This window comes from Melozone crissalis, unplaced genomic scaffold (assembly GCF_028551555.1).
Source record: "Melozone crissalis strain CALT ecotype California unplaced genomic scaffold, PUWL_Pcris_2 ptg000033l_1, whole genome shotgun sequence".
Taxonomy (NCBI): domain Eukaryota; kingdom Metazoa; phylum Chordata; class Aves; order Passeriformes; family Passerellidae; genus Melozone; species Melozone crissalis.
In genome coordinates this window covers 15,756,985-15,775,479 of record NW_026535811.1, presented here as the reverse complement: position 1 = coordinate 15,775,479, position 18,495 = coordinate 15,756,985, and the positions used below count along the sequence as shown (strand labels likewise).

Here is an 18,495-nt window from a genome sequence, read left to right as displayed (position 1 = left end):
AAGCCAGGTGAAGGGATTCCATGCCAAGACCTTGCTTATGATGGGTGCAGATCTTCCATGGTTTAATGTGTGAGGAAACAAGAAGTAACACTGTAAATGTAGGCCTCCAAATGTGGAATAGGATCACTGCATGTGACTCCTCCAAAGCTTTCTGAACCAAACCCTGTCCTGCATGAAGTGTGACTGTGGTCAGGTGTAAAATCAGGGTGAAATTTGACTTTTTAAAAAGAAATGTTGCTGAGGAAGGCAGAAATTAGGTGCTCAGTAATGTGCATTGGCAAGCACCTTCTCTAAGACACAGCAAAGAAGCACCTGAAATGCTGTTTAGGATGGGGAACTGGTGGGAGCAGTTACAGCCCAGTAGTCTGCAGTGGGCACGAACTGGCTGAAATTGTAACATCATGGTTATACCCTGGAAATAAGATTAACAGAAGACAAGTGGAAAAGTCTTGCAAGAGCACCTTCATCCTTGATAGTGGTGTTGCCATTACTGGGCCATAACATTTGCCTTAAAGAAATCTCCCTGTCAGAGCTGTGAGTTCCCAGAGCATTTTGCTTTAAAAGATAAGCTCATCCAATTGGGAAGCAGCTTTGAGCTCAGGCAAGGATCCTTCAGATGAGCTTTGGTCTGGGGACCACCGTGGTTCAGTAAATTTTTAAGTCTTGTGGAGTTCTTTCTGCTCATCCTCTGCCTCAGGTAGTCTGTCTATACAAAACATTAGCTTGTGCCTAGGTTCTGATGACAAAAGATTTTCAGTTGATTCTGTTTTGTGAAGGAAATGTCTTGGTTCATTTGAGTTTTTACACATCTCTAACTGGTACACTCTCAAAAAAGAAAAGTTTTCATGTATGAGATTAGGATTTTGGAAAAAAGACCACTGTAGATGGTGTAGATGGCTCACATTTTGTCTAGCAATGACCATTGTCAAATTTTGAGGCTGATGTGGACAAGAAGCAGTTGGCAGGTGTTGTTGGAGATTGTCCTCCCAAGTACCAGATGACAGATAGAGAAAAACATTGTACACAATTAAATAAATAGGACTGCCTTTTGAGGCCAGAAGATGATGGACTCTATACTGTAGGATAAACCTGTCCTTCAGGATGAATAGGTGTGAGTTTGTGCAGTGAGGATGCTCTCTTTCTGCAGGACAGGTACAATTTTTCAAGCTAAAGGATGTAATTTTTTTGCAAGGCTACGCTGAGCTTTGCAGGTTTTGGGTGTTTTTTTGTTTCTCTGTCCTTAACAGAAAAGCTCTTGCTGATAGCAGTGCCAAAACAAAGAGCTAATGGGAACCAGTCCCAGGAACCGTGACTGTCAGGGGACTCGTAAGCTTGGCTGCCAGACCTGAAACTTTTCATGGAACTTTTATGCTCCACATGTTGTTTTGTAGTTATCATCCTGATGAGACAGGCTATGGCATCAAAATGACACCAGCTAATTAAATGTCAGGAGAATCAGAAGATGTTGCAAGGCTTTTGCGCTGAGATTGCCAAGATTGAAGCAGAAGCCAGTGACGCACATCACCCTCCTTGTGGCTCATTAGGATGGGATATAGCTCCACGTTCAGCCAGCTGCAGGATGGAGAGACAGCATGGAGGCTGCCACGAGGGCTTGACACTAATGAGCACCTGAAAGGTTAAATAAACCTCTCTGGCTGATGTTAGGTCTCAGGTTATAACCTTGGCAACTTGTCCTTTGATGTTTTCTTTTTCTCCCCTTCTCCTTGGAAGCATTCACCTCAGAGTCCTGTCCTGGCTTTGATAGGGATCTACATGGGAACCTCTGTTTTCCATCTGGCGTTGTGTTGACTTGGGCTGCTAAGAGCTGCTAGGATTCAAGCTAGAGCTTTTTACCATAGACTGGCCACAAAAGCTTTAGCTTATTTTAATTTTTCTGGTTCCACTTCTCTAGAATAAGATGAAGTGTCTATTCTACATATGTATGTGATTTATTATATGTAATGTTAATGAGGAATATATCCTGTTTGACTGTGGCAAGTGTGCATTTCACTAGTGCACAGGTGGCCTTAATATTTCTGCTTTGTGGGTTTCTTCTTCTGTCTTTAACTTCTGTAATCCTTGTGTTCTTGTGTTTTGTGGTTTACAAGATTTTTTGTCATTGGGAAATCTGTTGAATTGGTGTCGGGGCCCAAACGTTACACCAGAAGAAATATCCTTTCTTTGTCAAATGTCTGCATTGTGAAATCTTCACATTAGTCTGTGGTTTTACTCTGAAATTGGCTGTGGGACAATGAAATACTGTTCAAAACATTCTCTGCTCTCAGGCTCTGTTTGCAGTCCTGTCCTAGCAATAACCACTCTACCTTTTTATTGCTGTCTGAAGCAGCATGGGGTGGACAGGGGGACTTCAGTCCTCCTTTGGTTCTCTGTCACCCGTGAGGCAGTTCCTTCTCTTCCCACTTGTACAATGGCTCTTCATTTAGCTGTGTCCACAGCTGGTCTACGTGGGAATGCCTCCACTCAAAGTAGGCAAGCAATATTGATTTATACTGATTTATACTGGTAGAGAACTTGCCCTGTTGCCCTCAAACCATACTCTTACCCTGGAGCTGCCTGCTCATGTTTGTCATGCTTTAAGAGTTATGATATGGGGGTCACGAGGAGGTTGACTTGACTTAAAACTTTTAGATTGAAATTGCTTGGAGAAGCATTATGTAGAATTAAGCATAATTTTCCTTGGAAACTGAGTAAACTCAATCCAGGAGCTGTTGAGAGGCAATACATGTGGGACCACAAAGTGCCATCTTTCCTAAGCCACCCTTCAAAGCACGCTGCAGACTCAGCCAGCCCTGAGTGCTGTGTGCACATTTCCCTGGCTCAGAAATGTATGTAATGTAGCTATTTTGTTCAAATTGCTGCAAACTCCCCTCATCAAGGAAGTTGATCTACACAAAGCATTGAGTTCTTGCACTGGAGACAGAGCTGGAGCTTTTCCATTAGAAGTAACCTTCAAGTGAACCAAGGTGCACCTTTTTCTTCTAAGTACAGCCCAACTAAAACATTTTACCCTAAGCTGGGGTTTGGTTGGAGGGGAAATGAGGTAACCTTGGAAATACCATGGAAGTGAAATCTGGTCTCACTTAATAGTATCAGAGCAGTTCTAATAGGCCTCAGATATCTGCATTGTGAAATCCTACACCTTAATTAAAATCAAGGGAGGGGGGCATCTCTTCTAACAAAGACATACTTTTTTATGTTCAGTATTCATTGAAGTAATTACAGGTTAACAAAAATAAAGAGCATTAAACAGAATGTCAAAATATGTCTGTTCCTCACAGTTGCTCCGTTTTAACTCTCATCTCCTCTGATGTCACAATTTAATTAGGTCTCTCAGTCACTATAGAGTTTTCCAGACAAGATCTGAATTTGTAATCTACAAATCAGCAGAGCTCTGTTGCCATCCTCTGTATTTCATTCATTTAACACAGGGCAGAAAAGTGAAAATGAGGTTCACCTTGCACTTTCTCTTAGGCAGCTTTATGAGATACTGAATAAAAGTGTCCAGCTGTGAAATTTAGTTTTAACAGCTGATTATGCTTTTCTACACCAAAAGTGAGGTGATCAGTTACTTATGGTCACCTTCAGACCTGCACACAGATAAGCATCTAATCAACCTGGGGTTAAAGAAGCCTTTTCTCTGCCTTTTTCTATGGGCAAGGATTTTCAGAGTTTGTTTCACAAATGATAGTCTGTGGTAACCCTAAATGAACTTAATTTGAAAAATCTTTCCAGCTTTTTCTGTCTTTGGGTCTGCAGAACACCATTTAAGCTGGTTGGGTAAAACAGCATTATTTGTGAATATCTGATAAGGAGAGAGATGAAATTTTTACTCCTACCGAGAACTCTTATTTCATAGGTGCCAGGTGAAAGTGCTCTCCTGAGGACAATAGCCATAATACAGACTTGGAATGAATAACTCATCATTTTTCATTCTCTTCTTGCTGGTCCTATGCTCCTAGTTTTATTTTTTTAGGGATGTTTTGCTCTGCTGATTGGAGGGGGAGGCAGAGATTCAACAGCATGGTTGAAAATGTTGGAAAATCTCACCACTGTAACTGTTTGAGAGGAGTCATCTCTCAGTTCCTGTCCATCTCCACACTTGCACACTGCCTTGTTTTGTACCCTACAATGCACAACCAGGCCCAGCAGATAGTAGGAAATCCATGTCTGCTGGGAATTCAACAGGTTTCAGCTTCAGCTGTTAGCTTGCTGCTTCAGTCTCGTATGTTTTTGACTCTGAATGAGCAAGGTATGCTTTTCTGAGTGTTGTGGAACTGTGTGTTGAGAAGGTGGGATGTGAACAGGCCTGGCTAAGAGCAGGGTTTTTGGTTTGACATCAATGTAACTTGAATCACAGAGTCTAAACCATGATTACAGGCTGCAGCTGAGGAGTTAAGCCCCTTCAATGTGCCTCATTGAAGACAGGGAGATGGTTTATCCCAGCCTTTGCAAGGGCTGTCTTCCAAACCACACCTGCCTATGGCAGAGCTGGTGACGATGTCATGTTGGGTTGGTGAACTGCATCCAGCTGAAGGGGTCACAATGTGCCAAAGAAACCATGGCACTATCCTGAAAATGTAAGAGAGAAGACAAGAGTGGGTAGATCCTGAAGGAAAGGATGAGTCCATTCTGATAGGATCAACCCATGAGGAACTTTCTGCTCATGGTGCCAGAGGAAGGGATGCTGAGTGTCAGTCAACATCTCCTTCTGTCCATTCCTAAGAACGTGAAGCTGTGGTTCCCCTCACCACATTGCCCCCAAATTAAGAGTCAGCAGCAATTCCTCCTTTTGTTTGTGCTGGCCTGCCTTTTCTAGAGAAGCCACATAGTAGGCAGAAGAGGATAGCTGACAGAGAGTCCCATTCTGCAGAGAAGAGAAACATTAGAAAATGAAGGACTTGGGAGCAAAAGGATTTTAAGAGTTCTAAAAAGGATGTGCCTTTCCCAGCTCTCTTATCTCAGGTGTATTTGTGTATTTTGGATGTATGTAATGTATCGGTGGCTTTTAGAGGTGACCAGTTCTCTCACTGTGCAGATTTGGGATCCATATACTGCTGGTTTGGGCCTTTGCCAGACTGTGCCTATACAACATTGGTGCCAGTGGTTTTGTCTGCCTTTTACGGAGTAGCATGTGGCTGGGATCTTCTCCTTCTGCTCTGAAGAAGACTGATTGCAGAAACTCTTCTCTCCTTTTCTTTCTTTTCCACTGAACTTTGTCGTTACCTCTCTAAATCATGTCTGACACTTTCATCATCAGATTTCCTTCTATCCTGTATTTGCAAATTTGCAAAATTTTGCTTATAGTAATCACAAGAGGCAGTCTCTGAGTGCAGTTGTGTCCTCCTGGTGGAATATTCTGGATTGGATACTGCTGTCCACATCCTGTGTCCACTGCTGTCTGGTATGGCCAGAGTACACCAAAATCCATGTGTAGGCATTGGGTTGGTTTGACTCAATCAGGCACAGCTGTCAGTGACAGTTTCCACGTAGCCTGTGGAGATGTTTCACATCCACCCACCTCGAATTAATTTTGTTTGGTTGCAGCGCATTTTGGCTGACCTGAACTTCCCCACACATGTGTGCACTTCATGTTTTTGGAACTCAGCTTTGCCTGCAAAAGAAGTTAAAAAGGAGGCAAATGGAAGTAAAGTTCATTGAAATATTAACAAGTTGTTTTGTCTTCTGCTGGTTTTCATCAGGATAAAAAAGAACAGCAAAACCACAACAAAAATAGCAATGAAATTACTATGGGGGGCTGCAAACATAATAGTGATAGAGTTCACTTAGCTGTGGTGGTTTCTTTTATGTGATAATATCGAGGTGTTTTATTTCTCCCCTGTGAGGTAGATCACTATTAGCCACAATTTGTAGTGTGCCCCATGTGGAGGCTGGGGAGGAGAATTGGTGCCTCAGAGGTTACACGAGGCCGTGGAAGACCCAGCAACAGAATCCAAAGCGTCTGGACCACCCAGGGACCTGCTCATGTACCACAAGCCATCAGGGAAAGATTAACTCTAAACCCTTTTGGTTGCTCTGCACGGTATAATTGTCTAAATGAAATCAATGAATACTTGATTTGAGAGTCTCCCATTGCTCCATCCCTGCTGTTCCTAATGTTTGTTAACAGATTGCTTTGTGGCAGAGTGCAAAGGTGCCGCTCTATAAAACTGTAATGACTTCTGGAAAGGAAGTTGCCCTGTGTATTGCAGAAAGCACCATTCAGTTTTGATTGGAACATGGGGAGCTGAGGAGTTGTTATTGCTTTTAGTACAGCTACTTGGAATAAAAATTTCTGCTCAGTTATGGTTAAGATGACATTTCCTTCTTCCCTGCTTTTTTCTCTCCTTGTTTACTGGTGGAGTTGGAATGTTCTCCTTTGCCCTGGCCAGGGAGCTGGCACATGGTGAGGTCCTGGCACACCAAGGAAAATGAGCTCCCTTTCTGTCTCCTATGCTCCTCTGTCTGTCACCCATCCTGTTTGCTACTCCCTTGACTTTTTCTTGGCTGTTTTTTCTCAGTCCTTGGGGGTTTTCTTGTCAGTCCCCAGCCAGATTTTTTATCCTTTCTTGCTCTCTAAGCAGCAAATGAAGTGTTTGGTGAGCTGACTGGGTGATCCCTGGTGAGGGGGTTTGGTAGTGCCAGATCTCACACTGCCTGGCTCTGGGATCCAAAGGGACTAAAGAGGAAGAGATTGAGGCTATAAATGAGCCCCAGTTGCACAAGCCTCTTGGCACAGCAAGGTGAGACTCATCTGAGCATTATTTTGCTGTTGCTGCAAGTTACATTTTGTCGCAATTTCCCCCGGTGAAAGACCACTGGCCTTTGGGCTGGCAACCCACACTGCAGGTGTGTGGTTACTGACAGGGTAGGGGTGAAGATAATTTGCAGCACATCTCCCAGATGTCACACCTTGGACATCAGGCACAAACACTCTCACCTCCCTTCCCCCAGGGGCTGTTGTTCATTCACTTCCAGGCCTGTGCAGCGGCCTGGGGGAGTGAGGCACGGGCAGAGAGGGCTCTGTACAGTGTGACAGAGCTTACAGGCATGTCCACACCCAGCTCCCTCCCAAAAAAGCCCCAGTCCCCAGCACACTCCTGGTGCTGCCTGACCCAGTGCCCTCTCCCTGCCAGGAGTGTCCCATCACATGCCAGCCTCACTGCTGCCCTGCAGCTGGGAGAACAACTGAGAGAATTGCAACAAGCATAATAATTATTTCAAGAATTTTGTTTCTATTTTTTTTTAGATGTTTGTAACGCTTAGTAGTAATACTATAAATGTAAATTGTATCAAGGCACAGGAGCTGTTTGTGCTCTTTGTGTCTTTATTTCTGCTTCTCAGCCAGTTATCCAGTGCTTTTTGTACTATTCCATCAACCTTTCCTAGGAAATCACGTGTTTGACACTTAGCCTGTGAACTGACTCTTCCTTGAAAAGCCTGATTGCTTACAGGACACTAAACCTCACTCCCTTAGATCTCTTTATACAAGTCTAGTCATAAAAAGTTACCTTTACCACCCCCTCTACCATGTTTGGCAGTTTTCAAATGCTGGGGAGTGAAATAAATCTCTCCGAATTTGGGGGTCTCCAACCTGGTATATATAGCTGTATTTCTTGTACTTTATTCTTTTATTTCTTGTTCTTTTGGGGGCTTCAGCAAAGCCTGGTGTAATCAGCAGGAATTTTGACAACCACCTCAGCTATGTACTGGGTAAGACCTCATGCCTTTGATGAGAACTTGAGAGGCCCCTGCAGTTTGCAAGTTACAACCAGGGACTGACACACCCTTATTAAAATATGGAAGGGCTCTGTGTTTTACAGAAATATTGAAAAGAGGAGAAAAACTTTCTCTTTCCAAGCAATTTTTCCACATGCACACATGTATTCACACACTGGTATTTTGGCAAACCAATCTACTATACCACGTCAGTGAGTTAATGACAGGCTGGTGAAATGAGTGTTCACAGCTTTAAATCAGTCTTTTCTTTAGTAGCATTTAAATAACTTCATTTTTGTTCAAGGTAATCTTGGCTACAAAACTATAGGCCTGCAGGAAACTCATATATTAATTGCAAAAGCTGGGTCTGCTGTGGTTTTCCACACTGCTGATCATATATGGCATCCCAGATGAGTAGCAGATCTGATTTTATAGTCATGTTGTGTCAGGAGTTTAGACTGAGTATTACTTGTAATTCTGTCATTTATCTCTACTGTTTCTTTATTAATGTCTTCAGCGTTCTTGGTCTGTCCTCAATCTTTCACATTTTGTACTGATGCTTTATTACCGTGTTTTCCAAATTTTTTAAGTAAAAATCTTTCAAGATGAACAGCAGTCCTTCCTTGGGAGCTGACTGAAAGCCAAATGATCTTTATTCATATAGCTATTGCCTTGCACATCCCCTCTTTGGAAATCACTGTTCCATTATGTGCTATTGCTTCTTGTCCCTACACGCCTTGATGAGCAGTAAAATACAGTGTTGACATTTAAAATATTGTCACTGGCATGGCTGATGTGTGAGTGAGTGAGTGAGGGAGTTTTCTCCACAATGGTGATTTTTCTGGGGCTCTTTGCAAATTCAGGCTCTAATGATGGTTATTTTTTTTTGTATCAGTTACACTTGCAGTGTATTTTTGAGGTGCATTTTTGAGCTTTGCTTTGCAAACATAAATGGAAGTGTTCTTCTCATTGTAGTTGCGCTCAGCCATGTCCATCCCATGCCATGTCCTCCAGCTGCCCCAAGAGGTTTGTGCAGCACACTGGCTATAACACTTTACTGCATCACAGCAGTTAAATATGAAAAAAAAAAAATCACTCAGAGCTTGCATGGCCTTCATCTGCCATGCACAAACTCTCACCTAGGGTGTATTATAAACTTGGATAAGCTGTCAGTATTTGAGGTTCACAGTTTGTCACTTCATTGTTGTTTTCATTGCTGTGTCTTTGATCTCACAAAAAGCTCTGCCCTGGTCAAGGCATCTGTTGACACAGTCCCCCTGGCCCACGTGGGCCTCTGAGCTCGTTAAGGGGCGAAAGAAGGTTCATGAGAGCAGAGCTTCAGAAAACACCGTGGATGCCAAATAACAGCACTCCTAAAGCTGTTCTGTGTCATACTGTGGGCCTCTGCTTCGGATCTGAGCTCTCTCAGATTGCTGTCCACAACGTTCTTTCATCAGTGTGGCTGTGGCAATACAGAAATATTAGCAGTAGCTATTGTTGTGTCGATGTAGAGGAATCCATCCTGTGTAGAAACTGAGATATCAGCAGAAAATTAATGGGCCCTTTGCCCTGAGCTTACTGTCTGAATGTCTGGAAGGTAAGTGGATATTGAGAGATTTGGAAGCTGAGAGAAATGAAGTTATGAGTGAAGAAGATTCAGCTTTACCAGCTGAAGATTGCTGGTGCCTTTAGGAAGGTTCCCCATCTGAAATGTGCTGCAGCTCCTCCAGCTTGGTCAGAAATCCCTCGTTGTTTCTGATGTGTCTTTTCTGGCAGTCAAGGGGCTGGCACAGAAAATCCTGGCTTGTTCTTCAGGTCACTTTGTCCAGTGGCTGTGCTGGAAAGCCCAGCTGTGCAGTGCTAGGTTCTGTTCACACATCAGCACGGGACAGTCAGAAAGCACAGTGCAGATCACCAAATACACACTGTTTTAAAGAGCATGGCTGCTGTTCATGTGAAACTTGATAGCAAAATAGGCTCAATCTCAAATCCCCAGCAGGCTCTGAACACTCTGTTCTAGCCAGTCCCATCAGAGCATGAGAGGTTGACATTGTTTTCCCTTCTACTCCATGTAATAAGGGAATTTCTGTTACTGATACTTATCAAGAGAGACTTCTACAGTAAAAGTTATGGACAGTTCAATGCATATCAGGAAGCAATATCTAGAGTTTTTATATGGTTTACAAATGGCATTTCCAATTCTGAATCTGTAGCAGGTCCCTTACTCCAAACTGGCATAGTTTTAATAAGAAGAATTCTCCATATGTCCTTGACTTGTCATTTGTTAGAAAACTGAAAATCTTAATGGTTCACATTGGAGAAATAAAGGTCAAGATACAGGCAAAGTTCCTCTGTATTACAGAAGATAATAAAAGGGGAATATATTTGCTCCTGGTTATGCTAATTCATCACTCCAAGCACGGTGTGATTGCATTCTGTCTAGTCAGTGCTCTTCTTCATATCTTAAAGAAGAGATATAGCCAAAGTAAAGGGCACTTGGAGATAGACAGGGAAAATAATTGAGTCACAGAGAGTCTTCTGTTTGAGGAGGGATGGGAAGGATAGGGATTGTTTTAATTTAAAGAAGAGACAAATAAAAGAGAACGTGACAGCAGTGTACAGAATGATGAATGATACAGAGAAGGTGAACTGGGCACTCTTGCTTGCCCTTTTGTAAGTACAGAAGCAGAGGGACATCCAATAAAGCAGAAGGCAAAAGTAATAACACTGTTGAAAGGGCATTTTTAAGCAGTAACTATCTTGTTTCTAAGGGCTCATCTTCTTTCTCCGTGATTCTAGAGCATGTCTTGAGGGGCATGCATGGACCTCTAGGAGATGAATTCAAGTTGCCTTGCTAAGCAGTTGTTGTGGTCATGCTGCAAAAGCTGCTGGTTGGATCAGATTATTTGGCTTGTGTGAGGGGGAACAACTTGTCAAATAGTCTTAAAGAACCTTTTTAGTCTCAAAAATAAGTGCAAGTTTAGGTAAAGACATTGATGTGTGTAAAGATACTATCCATACATTTTCTAGATAGAGTGAAAAATTAACTATTCAGGACAGAAATCTACTACTGATGGAAGGAATATTCCTCTGCAGTTAACCCTCATGTCATTTCTTTGCTGGTCTCCCTGAATATCTGCTCATGACACTTTTATAAAATGCTGATGTTGTGCCACATTGGCTCGGGCTGTGCTGTCAGGACCAAACAGACTTCTGTCCCCAAGGAAGTTGCTGGAAGCACATTTATTCTTCCTGAATATCTCTTTCTGGTATTCTCTTACTTTTGCATGTTCCATTTTTTATTCATCTTTATTTAATAAGTTTGTATTGAGATCCAGAAGAAAATTTATTTTGATCAGTAGATTCTAGGGAACTTCAATAAATGGACTAAATTGTATATGTACCTCTCCCCTGCCTTTTTGTTAAAAAAAAAGGGAGATAATGAGACATGCAAATTCCAGATGTGAGAGACCCTGTGCTGGTTACATTATTACAGTATCTGTTTGGATCCATTGTTACTTTTAGACTTAATTCCTGTCAGGCTTTTTGTAGCTGTGCAATTATTTTATAATTCCTCACCAGGCTGTGCTATTTCATGTAGCACAGTCCCAGCCCACCTGTGGTGATCATCACTTCAAAGCCCCGGTTCCTGTGGTCATTTTGAGTGTGTGCCTGCCTCATTTCTAATGGTCTGTTGTGGTAATGTCAGCTGTGATGCTTCAGCCCTGGATCACATCTCTGAGGTGGCTTTTCCTCTCTTTCCTGCTGCAGTTTTTCCCATCTTGAAACAGGTGAAACGCCTCAGCTATTCTGGATGGAAACCACTTGCTATGATGTAGGGAAAATTGAATTTTTAGTAATTTCCTTATGCCTTATAATTAAGTCTTTGTTTCTCACTCATTTACAGGACATCATGAATGCATTTGCCAACAACTTTCTTTTTAAACTTTGTACAGCAATATAGCATTTAAAACATCTACTACTCAACATATTGCAGATGTATTTTATCAATCATGTGAAGTGTATAATTTGTAAAAGTTTATAGAAGATACATGTTTGTGTGTATGTGTGTATGTATCTATTTGCTATATATGTAAACTCTACAGTTAAGGATGTATTTGCCTGGTGCTACAGTCCAGCTCCCTCAGAAATAGTTACAGCCCTGGAATACCAACCTACAACCTAGTTTAGCCATTTGAAGTCACTGAGAAAAATTAATTGTAAATGTAATTTAGTATTCAGAGGTATGCAGATTTTATGTCTAAACTCAAGTGAAAAGAAGCATTCAGTCTAATTTTTTGGCATTTGTCAAAAGCCTTCCAAAAACCATCCAGGCTGCAGACTAAGCTGCCTTTCATAAATCTCAATTGAGGACTTTCTGCTGACTTCTTAAGACTAAATTATTTCTATTGTTCTCGAGTAATTACATTTTTGTTGTTATCTGTGGAAAGAGCCCCACTGGTTTGAGCACGTAAGTATATGGGAATGGGGGGAAGGAGGATTTGTGTTAGTTAAGCAGAGATGATAAAGCTGAAAACATAGCAGGACATAAATCAGATTTTTCTTCTTTTTCTAGTTGGCTTGCCACAATAAAACATTGCAACAGATGCTGAAGCCAGGGTCAGATCCAGATGAAGGAGATGAAGCCTTGAGGTTTTATGCCAAACATACGGCACAGATAGAGGTAAAGGATTGCTCTCCAGAAGATGGACTGTGAGACAAGTCTGCATCTTGTGTGGGGTGTATCTCCTCTCTTTAGGCTTCCAAACGGTGTGGGTTATTTTTGAGGAGAAGGTTGAATAATATGCTTTTGGCTGTGGAAGATAAAGGACTACACCTGTATTAGAAGTGGCTCCAAACCATCATTTCAAAGTAGCTTTCCTGTGTGTTACCAAACATGTTTTGTTAGGGAAATAATGACTGTGGACAGGAGCTGTGTCATGAAGTCAAGAATTGTCCTGTACGGTATATCACTCAAGTAAATAATCATGAGTTTCAAAGCCACTGATTCTGGCTGGTCAGATTAAAACTCTGGCTGGAGTACAAAGAGGTTTTGAAGTGGTGTAGACATTCAATATGGCTTTTGTTTAAAATACCAAGGCTTGGCCTGGTTCAGCAGTTCTGTTCTCTATTTTAAATTCTACACCTGCCATGGGTTGGACTTAGATAGAGGTCCACAGAGGTATCCTCCCACAGGATGGGTGGAAGATCCACGGCCTTGGTTGTCCAGGGGGTATCTCAGTGCTTCTCTTAATGCTTTTATTTTATTTTAATACTTTGGCTGATGCTGAGATCTCTCTTAGCAATTATCAGCCAGTTTATCTGGGTAGCTTGTAAATTTAGGCATTAAACGAGCACAATGGTCAACTTTTATGTGGCCAATGGCTTCTTCTAGAAAAGTGAAACTCAACCCAGCATTGCTGCTATACAAAATAGATAACTGCTTGTCTTGGAAAGCAGTCCTAGACCTGTCTGGTGTTTCAGATATTATCTCCCCTATATTAATGTATCTCATTTGTTTGTTTTGAAATTCAAATAGTGGTGTTTTGTTATTTTCACCAGTGGCTGCACAGAGGCATGGTTGTAGGAGTCTAAAAGGGTTTTCTACCCATTTCTGTAATTTTAGTAATGCAGAGTCAACGATCAGAATGGGGAAGCAATTTTGATGGCAGTGTGGTGAGATGAAATAAAATCTAGCTCGCTCACCAGTAGCTTGGAAGGTGCTGAAATGCAAACAATTCAAAACCTTGGGTTTTGTCAGGTAAAAAGATAAAGACTGACAAGATATGGGTGCTGCCTGAGTGATATTTTTGCATGTTCACCTTTACAATTTATCCCATCATAGAAATAGATTCAAGATGAGAAAAGCATTTTGTAATCAGAGCAGAAAGCCTCTGAACTTCTCCACTTTTTACTGGGTCACATTCGTTTCAATTTGCTGACAAATTGAAGCATTCTGAATTACAACATTTTTTATATTTGGCAAAGCCTGAACCTAGGTTTTTCTTGAGACTTATATTTGCCACCTTATTCAGGCAGGCTTTTGAAAATAAAAGCAGCTTTACTCTCTTTTGGGGCTGATTGGTCCGACTTTATTGTAGTGTTCAAATAATTAATGCATTCATTTGTAAATAAAAGGGGAGCTGTGAACAAGAAAAGACAAAATGATTGAGTAGTCACTGACTGTGGCAAAAATGTGCATTTTATTTATAGATTGTTCGCCACGATAGAACAATGGAAAAGATTGTTTTTCCTGTCCCCAATATTTGTGAGTTCCTCACTCGGGAATCCAAAAGTCGGGTGTTCAATACAACAGAGAGAGATGAGCAAGGGAGCAAAGTCAATGACTTTTTCCAGCAGACTGAGGATCTGTACAACGAGATGAAATGGCAAAAGAAAATTAGAAGTAAGTACTTTGAAGTAATTTGAAAAAAATAGCTTCATTATGCTAAAACCTTGCTTTTAAACCTTCAAATACTTGCATTTTAATGATACACTGTTCTCTGTTCACTCTGACACTACAACAGACAAAACTGTTCTGGGCTTGAGAGTGCAGCTCTGCTGAGACACTTGCATGCCACCATAAAAAAAGTGTAATATGGAGCAGTTATTAATGTGTTCAAGATGATGTTTTGGACTCCAAAGGTTAAACTGAGGGATGGAAGAACTGGGTGTAGTTCTACTAGTCTTGATAGTGTTGCACCTAATTAAACCAAGGCCCCTAATATTTAACAAAAACATGTGTAGCTGCATATTTGAGGTTTGCAGATTCCTGAAAGGCCATTAAAAGACTTGTAAATGTCAGTCACTTAAAAAACATCTCTCACCAGAACCTCAGCTGCTTTAAATCTGCCCAGCTCCCATGGAGTCAGTGCCCCTCTGCCAGTCCACATCAGCCTGGCATGACTGGGCTGCAGGGTGTCCCAGTTTGCCCATACTGGTGTGTGGCCCATGGTACTGGGGAGGCACCGGTGTGGCCTTGAGCTGCTCGGTCAAGATCATGGGAGACAGGTCAAAGTAGGGCCACCAAGAGGAGGGGCAGGGAAGCCCCACCAGGTACCCTGAATGTCTTTAGGTCCCTGGTGGGCACTACAGCTGCTGGCCCTTGGCAGAAACGGGGCTATTGCCAATGTGCCTGCATCAGGAGGCTCCTGCCAGCTCAGCCATGTCAACTCTGCCCTTGGCTTTTGGAGAAGAAAGTTGTATTTTATATATCATAGAATCACAGAATGGTGTGGGTTGGGAGGGACCTTAAAGATCACACAGTTCCACCCCCCCTACCATGGGCAGGGACACCTGCCACTATCCCAGGCTGCTCAGAGCCCCATCCAGCCTGGCCTTGGACACTGCCAGTGATGGGGCACCCACAGATGCTCTGGGCACCCTGTGCCAGGGCCTCAGCACCCTCACAGGGAACAATTTCGTCCTGATATCTAATCTAAACCTACCCTTAGTTTGAAGCCAATCCCCCTTGTCCTGTCACTCCAGGCCCTTCTAAAGAGAGACTCTTTAGGCTCCCTTCAGGCACTGGAATGCTGAAATGAGGTCACCCCAAAGCCTTCTCTTCTCCAAGCTTAACATATATAAAAATGTCTTAAAGTGATCCCTTCATTCACTGCCAAAATGCAGATGTTCTTGGAGTGTCACACATCATCTGCTCACAGCAACTATCAGGAAGGAAAGAAGAAATAGAGTCTAGAGCAGCATGATAGTCAGGGCAATGTGGGAGCATCCTGAATGTGATGGAAACACAGATGCTATTGGAATTTCTTATATGTCAATTCTCAGGCTTTAATTTTCAGCAGCAGCAAGTCTTCAGTGTAAACCCCATCAACCCAAATCAGCTTCTCTTGGTTGCACCCTAAAAACTTAGTAGTGACAAACTGACCAGAATAGAAGTTGAAAAATACATGATTCCAGAATCTGCAGAATATTTGGGAATAAAAGTTGTTGTATTGTAGAAAAATTACTTCAGTAAAAAAAATTATATCTGGGGATTTTGCATTAGAAACACAAATAAAAGAGCCAACCCAACAATTAGATAAACCAGACCTGCCTAATACTATGAACAAATAAAATGTGTTTATTTTTATTCAGAGCAGAAATTTCTTCATTTTCTTCATCAGTGGAATAAACCACAAGTCTCCATGTTGGTTTTCTTTTTATTATTTGAAAAGATAATTCAGGATGGAGCTGGGTTCATTTTTTAGCCGAGTGTCTGTTAGCATGAAGTCTGTGCTGCTTAAATTGATAGGTGCCATTTCTGGAGTGGCTCCAAATGCTTAAATCTCAGCAGTCATCAGCACAAGGTTATCACAGTGAAATCTGAATATTTACCTAATTGCTATTAAAGACTGTTTGGCCTAAAGCCTGAGGCAGCCATATGCACTTGAGGGAATCTGCTGTTTATAAAACCTTCACTGGGTGCTCTGCATACTTGCTGGAAGTTTTCAGTACCTTAAAATCTAGTTAATAGGGATGTATCATGTGTGAAACCTCTCTGACCAGAGATATTTCGACACTATTGCACATAGGATCTTGTTTCAAATGTTCATTTAAACGTATTTTAGTGTGTTAATATATATCAAGTCCTTGCCTGAGTTTTAGCACACTCTGATCTTGTTGCTGACCTTCTTGCTGAACCATGTATGTGGCTCTGGACAAAAATTCAACCCTGTTTTGCCCCTTTTTAGTCTTTTCTAGTGAGGCTGTAGGATCTTTGGGATATAACAACTATTTCTGTGTGTTTGTACAACACTTCACATACGGAGATCATGGCTTGTTTGAGTCCTTTGAAGCAGGAGTACAGAGCTGTTTGTCAGCAGGTGACCATGGAGCTTCTGAGCACCACACAGGAAATAGTCAGCTTTTCTAGAAACAAAACCCAGGCAGACCAAATTTTGCCTGCTTCCCAAGCAGATCAAAATGCTTTTAGTTTGACAGAGGTGGGGAAAACGCTGCAGTTCTGAAACCATGCCTATTCCATGGTTCTTTGCCTATGTCATTGGTGTATTTGATCCAAATAGGTCATCTGGATGGTACATTCTGGGTGTTCTGGTTGACTGGCATTCAGAGTGCTAAAATCTATTTGTTTGCTTGGTTTTATGTCCCCATGCACAGAAGCTGCAGATTCAGATGCAGCTGAAAAGACTCCCTTGCAAAATATCCTAAAATCTTACCAGAGGCAAAACTCCAGTATATATAAACTGTATTGTGATCTGTGGATTAAAGGCTCTGCTTGAAACTTTGTTTTATGGCAAATTTATGTTTAATATTTGTCTATTTTAGTTTATTTTAAAGATCTGCATATTTTCTACATTAATCTGTATTTAATTCCCTTGGGGCCATTGGTGATTGAGTTTCTGCTTGCTTTCAGCTTATTGACTGCTGCTTTTCTCCCTTTCTAGATAATCCAGCCCTGTTTTGGTTCTCCAGACACATCTCTCTCTGGGGAAGCATTTCCTTCAACCTTGCTGTATTCATCAATTTAGCAGTTGCTCTCTTCTACCCTTTTGGAGATGATGGAGATGAAGGCAAGTAGAGTTTGGTCTTATTTTTTGTTTTAATTTTAGCTGCTTTCATTTCTAAGGTAACAAATAAAGCTGCATTTTCAGGTGCAGTGATATCTGGAAGCCATTTAGTGTCTCCTAAGTAGGTGCCAGATGTTGTCTGAAATGTGGTGGTTGATCTGTGTGTCACGTGGCCCACGCAATGCAGAGCAGAATGGACAAAGCATAAGATGGAGATTATCTAGATGATCTCAGCTAATTTTTTTATATTGCCATATTGCAGTGTCCTACTGCACACATTTAGCTGCAGCTTCTGAACTGAAGGAGGACTCCTGGCAGCAGAGGGATAGAGATTCCTTAAGGCTGACCAAATTGAATGACTTGCAGTCTTGAAAACATATGGAAGAGAAGTATTTGAAAACTAGCTTGTTGGCTTTTGACTGTATTGTTTATTGGGATAAAAGGACATAACTTTTGCAGAGGAGAAATGCATTATGTAAAAATACTATTAAAGCTTATGATTCTGTCTCTGCATCATCCCATGCCACAGGAAATATTTAATGAAGTTTTTTATTTGCTATAAATGCAGCAGACTAGCAGGAGGCCTCTTTGAAGCCCAAACAAGCTTAATTGGGATAAAGGACACTAAATAGTTTAGAATACTGGTAATGGGAGCAGAGCCATTCACCTCTGGGCCCCTTTGATTCGGGGCCAGTCAGTAATGTGACTGAAAGTCACCTCTGTCTGATGGCATGTGAACTGGGCTGGTGGAAGCAGTCCAGCTTCTAGTAGATACATGTGCTTTTCACAAACACCACAGCTGGCACCAGCAAACATTCCTGCTGCCTGGTGGAACAGAAAGGCAGCAGATTAACATATATTGGCAGGGGGACCACACTGCCCTGGCAGCCCACGGGGTGGTCTCTGCAGGTCATAGCTCAGGCAGCTCCACAGCCTCAGGGAGTGAGGCAGAGTTTGCAGGGCTGTGCCCTGGAGAAGGGAAGCATCTCGTGCTTTGTAAACTGGGGAGTGACTCAGAGCATGTTAGAGCCCACGGAGGATGGGAGGAGAAGTAAAGGGTTAAAAATAAACCTTTTAAGCGACTAAATTTTAGCTAATCTATACTCGTGGAAATCCTCTAGTCTGCAATCAGTAGGTATTAATACTTATTCTGAACTGCAGATTTATATGGCATTAGTTTAAGTGGCCCCAGTAATCCAGTCACAGCTCATTTCAGGATTCCAGCTCC

General features: G+C 41.9%; 1 protein-coding gene across 1 annotated transcript in view; it reads left to right on the top strand.

Annotated features, from left to right (window-relative positions):
- Window positions 1–18,495, top strand: part of ITPR2 (inositol 1,4,5-trisphosphate receptor type 2) — a 243,878-nt gene that overhangs the window by 185,041 nt on the left and 40,342 nt on the right. The window contains exons 46-48 of the mRNA XM_054281843.1: window positions 12,314–12,421; window positions 13,951–14,143; window positions 17,145–17,270. Of these exons, the coding sequence (XP_054137818.1) occupies window positions 12,314–12,421; window positions 13,951–14,143; window positions 17,145–17,270 (427 nt within the window). The remainder of the gene's footprint in view (window positions 1–12,313; window positions 12,422–13,950; window positions 14,144–17,144; window positions 17,271–18,495) is intronic.